The 5,494-nt window shown below is 49.9% G+C and overlaps 1 protein-coding gene across 1 annotated transcript; it reads left to right on the plus strand.

The window, feature by feature from the left end:
- The first annotated feature begins 334 nt into the window (after positions 1-334).
- LOC135383961 (uncharacterized protein K02A2.6-like) lies at positions 335-4,405 on the plus strand. Its single transcript, XM_064613235.1, has one exon. It carries the CDS (start codon positions 440-442, stop codon positions 4,388-4,390), a length of 3,951 nt encoding a protein of 1,316 aa, XP_064469305.1. The 5' UTR covers positions 335-439; the 3' UTR covers positions 4,391-4,405.
- Positions 4,406-5,494: the final 1,089 nt, after the last annotated feature.

Raw genomic sequence — 5,494 nt, forward strand, 5'->3', positions numbered from 1 at the left:
ATGCTGAAAGTATACTTACTACACGTCATCGTCTGACTGCTAGGTGAAAATTTCTGAAATCCATGATATAGGCGCGTGATGATTGTTATGTACTGGCATTTGCCGTTAGTATGGCATGGTGGCGCCATCCCTCGTTGTGGGTAGACAACAAGGTGATCACGTGCCTTACCTTGGCAGCACGGGAGGCACCCCTCACTGTGAGTGCACCAAGCCTTGATAGATGTAGCACGTTGAGTGGAACTCATGTAACTGTCTTTGCTGTGTTAATTAAACCTTGTCATCACTTACTGCGCTCGTTCTTGCCAAGACATAACATGTGGCGACGAGGATGGGATCCCCGTGGTTGAAGAACCGTCGAGGTCGTCTCAGCAAGCGGTGGTGAGAAGATATCAACCGAACTGCGCGTCCGTGTGTTTTGGCGGGAACTTCGTCGCATATCATGGCGACTCTTGGGCATATAGAGGAATTCGACCCATCGAGTCCGGAAAGATGGGACGCCTACGAATCCAGATTAACATTCTACCTTGAAGCAAACGGCATTACCGACCCAGCGAGGAAACGTGCTGTTTTCCTGAGTGTTTGCGGCGCTGCAACGTTCGACTTAGTACAGTCATTGCTTGCCCCGGCTACTCCCGAAACCAAGTCCTTCAGCCAGATACTAGCCACGTTAAAGGAACATTTTGCGCCACAGCCATCGGAAATTGTGTGCCGAAATGCGTTTTACCGGCGGAACCAAGGTGCGGGTGAGTCAGTGGCGTTATTCATCGCGGAGTTACGTCGTCTGGCTCAAAAGTGCAACTTCCCAAACCTGGAAGAAATGCTGCGCGATCGCCTCGTTTGCGGACTTGTGGACGAGAACCTTCAGAACCGGCTATTCGCCAAAAAGAAGCTCACTTTCAAAGTCGCCCAAGAAGAAGCATTGGCAGCGGAGGCGGCGGCTCGAAGCACTCGCGAAGTGAGAACTGCGGAGGCGGCTGCAACTGCCGACATAAATGCCCTGCACAGACAGCAACAGGAGCGAGCAAACGGGCACCAAAGCTCAGCCAGAGAAACGGGAAATCAAGGGAAGAAGACAAAGCCGTGCGACGGATGCGGAGGAGCTCATGCTCGGGAATTCTGTCGATTCCGGGACGCCCAGTGCCATTATTGCAAGAAGATCGGCCACATTGAACGCGTGTGTCGTTTGAAGCAACGGTCATCGGCCAACGCAACAACTGACAAGCCAGTGGGTCGGAAGGAAAGCAGTACGAGTACAAATGCCCTAAACTCTGACACAGCGTGCGATGTTTACTATACAAATCATCTGGGCCCTGTGCATTCCACGCATACGCAGAAGCACCGTACGTCTGTCCTCATCGAAGGCAAGCCATGTGAAATGGAAGTTGACTCTGGGTCAGAGTTCTCCATTGTCTCCGAACAAACGTTCCACAAGCTCATCAAGGATGGAACTATGCAGTGTGAACCATTCGAGTCCCAACTAACAGACTTCCAAGGGAACTCCGTCCAAGTCAAGGGAATCTCTAGGGTCCATGTGCAGTACGGTACTTTCGACGGTAAGCTGCGACTACTGGTGGCTCAAGGGCACCGTACAAGCCTCCTCGGCATGGAATGGTTTCAACCATTGGGAATCAGCCTCGTAGGGGTGCACCAGGTTGAAGAACTCTCTGTTGAAGATGTCCTTACAAAGTTCAGCCATGTTTTTGGAAAAGAACTTGGCAAATTCAATGGCCCTCCTGTGTCACTACACTTGGACTCGACCGTGACACCAGTGCGCATGAGATCACGACAGGTTCCTTTTGCTCTCAAACCAAAAATTGATGAGGAAATCGACCGCCTGATTGAGCAGGGTATCTTGGAACCAATTACCCACCCCAAGTGGGAGAGACCAATAGTTACGGCCATGAAGCCGAATGGTGAGATAAGGATATGCGGTGACTATAAGTGTACCATCAACAAGGCATTGTCCCACCATCCCTATCCAATTCCTGTGGTTCGAGACCTTCTGGCTTCCCTCTCAGGAGGAAACGTATTTGCAAAACTGGACTTGGCTCAGGCCTACCAGCAGCTAGTGGTGGACGAAGAAGCAGCAGATGCACAGACAATCACCACCCACCGCGGAGCCTTTCGTGTGAAGAGATTGCAGTTCGGTGTCAATGTTGCGCCGGGAATATTCCAGAAATTCATGGATGACCTCCTGAAAGGAATTCCTAGGGTTGTACTTTATTTCGATGATGTGTTAATTGCTGCAGGCTCAAAGGTTGAGCTGGCTGGCCGTCTCCATGAAGTACTACAGCGCATCGCAGATGCAGGCCTCCGTTTGAAACGTGACAAATGTCGTTTTGGTGTGACACAGGTGGACTTCCTGGGATTTGTTATTGACAAGGATGGAGTGCATCCATCAAAAGAGAAGGTGAAAGCAATTCATGAGGCACCTGCACCCACGAACAGACAAGAGCTACAAGCCTTCCTTGGACTGTTAAACTTCTATCACATTTTCCTGAAAAACAAAGCAACAGTAGCTGAGCCATTGCACAGACTTCTGGACAAGGAGGCGTTATGGGAGTGGACACCTCTGCACGCAAAAGCTTTTGAGGAATGCAAGCAGCTGATATCATCTGAGAGTGTTCTTCACCACTACGACGAGAGCAAGCCCTTGGTGCTCACATGTGATGCATCTCCGTGCGGTATCGGGGCCGTGCTCAGCCATCGCCTCGAAAATTACCAGGAGGTTCCCATTGCATTCTACTCGCGCACACTGTCTTCTGCAGAGAGGAACTATGCACAAATTGACAAGGAGGCCCTCGCAATAATTGCAAGTGTAAAAAAGTTCCATTACTATGTGTACGGTCGGAGCTTTGAAATTGTGACAGACCACAAACCACTCCTTGGTCTGTTCGCACCTGGCAAACAAACGCCGCAAATATTGTCACCGAGAATGCTTCGCTGGTCTGTCCTCTTAAGTGCATACAACTACGACCTCGTTCATCAACCTGGGAGGAACATTAGGCATGCCGATGCCTTAAGTCGCCTGCCGTTGGGCGTTCCAGAGTTCGTGGTGCCACCCCCTCTGGAAGTGTTGTTCCTCGAGGGCATGCCTAATCCACCACTCCACGCCGAGGACATTGCACAGATGACAGCTAGGGATCCTATTCTGTCAAGAGTCCTAAACTGGGCATTAAAAGGGTGGCCATCGGGGGACACGGAACCCGATTTTCAAACTTTTAAAGTGCGGCAGCATGAGCTTACTGTGCATAAAGGGTGCATCCTCTGGGGAAACAGGGTAGTAATACCTGAGAAGGGTAGGAATGCTGTGCTGGATGCCCTACACACAGGCCACCCCGGCATTGTAAGGATGAAAGCCCTTGCTCGAAGCTACGTGTGGTGGCCAAAGATGGATGGGAACATAGAAGAACGTGTTAACATGTGTGTGACATGCCAGGAATCCCGGCCTGCACCGCCTCGGGCCCCCGTACATGCATGGGAAACAACCAGGTCACCATGGTCAAGGCTCCATGTGGACTTTGCTGGCCCTTTTCAGGGTCAGACATTCCTCATTGTGGTGGACTCTTTCTCTAAGTGGTTGGAGGTAGTTCCAGTGTCAAGCATGACTACACGTAGTGTCATAAACGCCCTACGGCAGCTCTTCGCAACTCATGGGATGCCGGACACAATAGTCTCTGACAATGGGGCGCAGTTTACTTCCGAGGAATTCCGTACATTCATGAAGGCGGGACTGATCCGGCATGTAACGTCTGCACCATTCCACCCATCATCTAACGGTCAGGCGGAGCGTATGGTGCGTACGACAAAGGACTCCCTAAGGCGCATCATAGAAGGAGACTGGGGACAACGCCTGGCAAGCTTCTTGTTGCAGCAACACGTGACCCCATGCACCACGACTGGCAGAAGCCCTGCAGAGTTGTTAATGAACAGAAGGCTGAGGACATTGCTTGACAGGCTGAACCCGGACCTAACTGAGCAAAAAAAGGATAGTGACGACGAAATCAACGAAAAGACCCATCTTAAACTGCGCTCATTTCAACCGCAAGACCTTGTGTTTGTACGTAACTACGGAAGAGGCCCAAATTGGATTCCAGCTACAGTGATCGAGGCGACGGGGCCTGTTTCCTACAGAACCCGCACACAGGATGGTGCAGTATTGCGACGCCATGTTGACCAAATGCGGCGCAGGGAACTACTGAGGGAGACAACCGAGGGCACCAACCAAGAGGACACAGCAAGGCCTGTTGTTCCTGATCATAGTGAGGCAACGGATACCAGCCAGGCAGAGCAAGCAGCATCTATCCTGCCAAAGCACAACCAGGTGATGACGCGAGAAAGACCAGACAGGGTCAGAGCACCTCCTCAGCGTTGGAAGGACTTTGTGTAGGGATTTTTTTTTTTAGGGGGAAGGAGTGTTATGTACTGGCATTTGCCGTTAGTATGGCATGGTGGCGCCATCCCTCGTTGTGGGTAGACAACAAGGTGATCACGTGCCTTACCTTGGCAGCACGGGAGGCACCCCTCACTGTGAGTGCACCAAGCCTTGATAGATGTAGCACGTTGAGTGGAACTCATGTAACTGTCTTTGCTGTGTTAATTAAACCTTGTCATCACTTACTGCGCTCGTTCTTGCCAAGACATAACAATGATGATACCAATGTGTCTTCGTTTGGGGATAGAGAGGAGCTCTTATGCTGACTTCTTTTATGTCTGAACCGTTTTGTTGCGAACCGGTTACCGCTATTATTTTTTACGGTTCTGCTCCGGTTCGGGTTCAACAGTGTCATGAAAATTTCGGTTCGGGTTCGGTTCCGGCAAAAATAACGGTTCGGGTACGGTTTTCGGTTCGGGTTCGGGTTCTGTTCGACACCCTGCTAAAAATTGAAAAGATTAAAAACTATTCTAAAAATAATTATAATTATTATATTGCTGGGTGAAGGAGCCTAAAGTGTAAGGTGTGTTTCTGATGTGAACATGTAAGAAAATATGCAAAATTGAGAGAGGCTAACCACAGTGCGCGCACTGAGGTGGTTCCTTCCTGTAAAGTAGAAACCAGTGGATGAGGAACGTGATACTTAATTACCTGTGCACCCAGCCGTATCACACTGCACAGATTATTCACTGGGTAGCCCTCATGACGAAACCTGTATTGAGAGACCACTTTTGCCTTAAAAACTGCTACAAATAGCACGACACGCTACAAATTATTACTATCGTAACGAGCTGACGATAGAGCTCAGACACAAAGGCGTTATTCAAGTCGCGCCACACCAGCGTTATGTAGGATTCTTTGTCACAAATCACACCAAAGGCACAAAACAATACCAATACATGAAAAAGGGTGACAATCTTGGTCTCATTATGACGCAATACCGAACTTGTGCGCGAAGGTCATTCAAAGAAATGAATGTGGCACTTGCTTCCACAGAGAACACCGTGTACCATGCTAGCAATGCATGCAAAAAAGCGCTCGAGTGCTCGCACATATATT

Source organism: Ornithodoros turicata, chromosome 2 (assembly GCF_037126465.1).
Source record: "Ornithodoros turicata isolate Travis chromosome 2, ASM3712646v1, whole genome shotgun sequence".
NCBI classification, from domain to species: Eukaryota; Metazoa; Arthropoda; class Arachnida; order Ixodida; family Argasidae; genus Ornithodoros; species Ornithodoros turicata.

Excerpts from the sequence above, each read along its gene's own strand:
- LOC135383961 (XM_064613235.1), top strand. The coding sequence starts at position 440 with ATGGCGACTCTTGGGCATATAGAGGAATTCGACCCATCGAGTCCGGAA.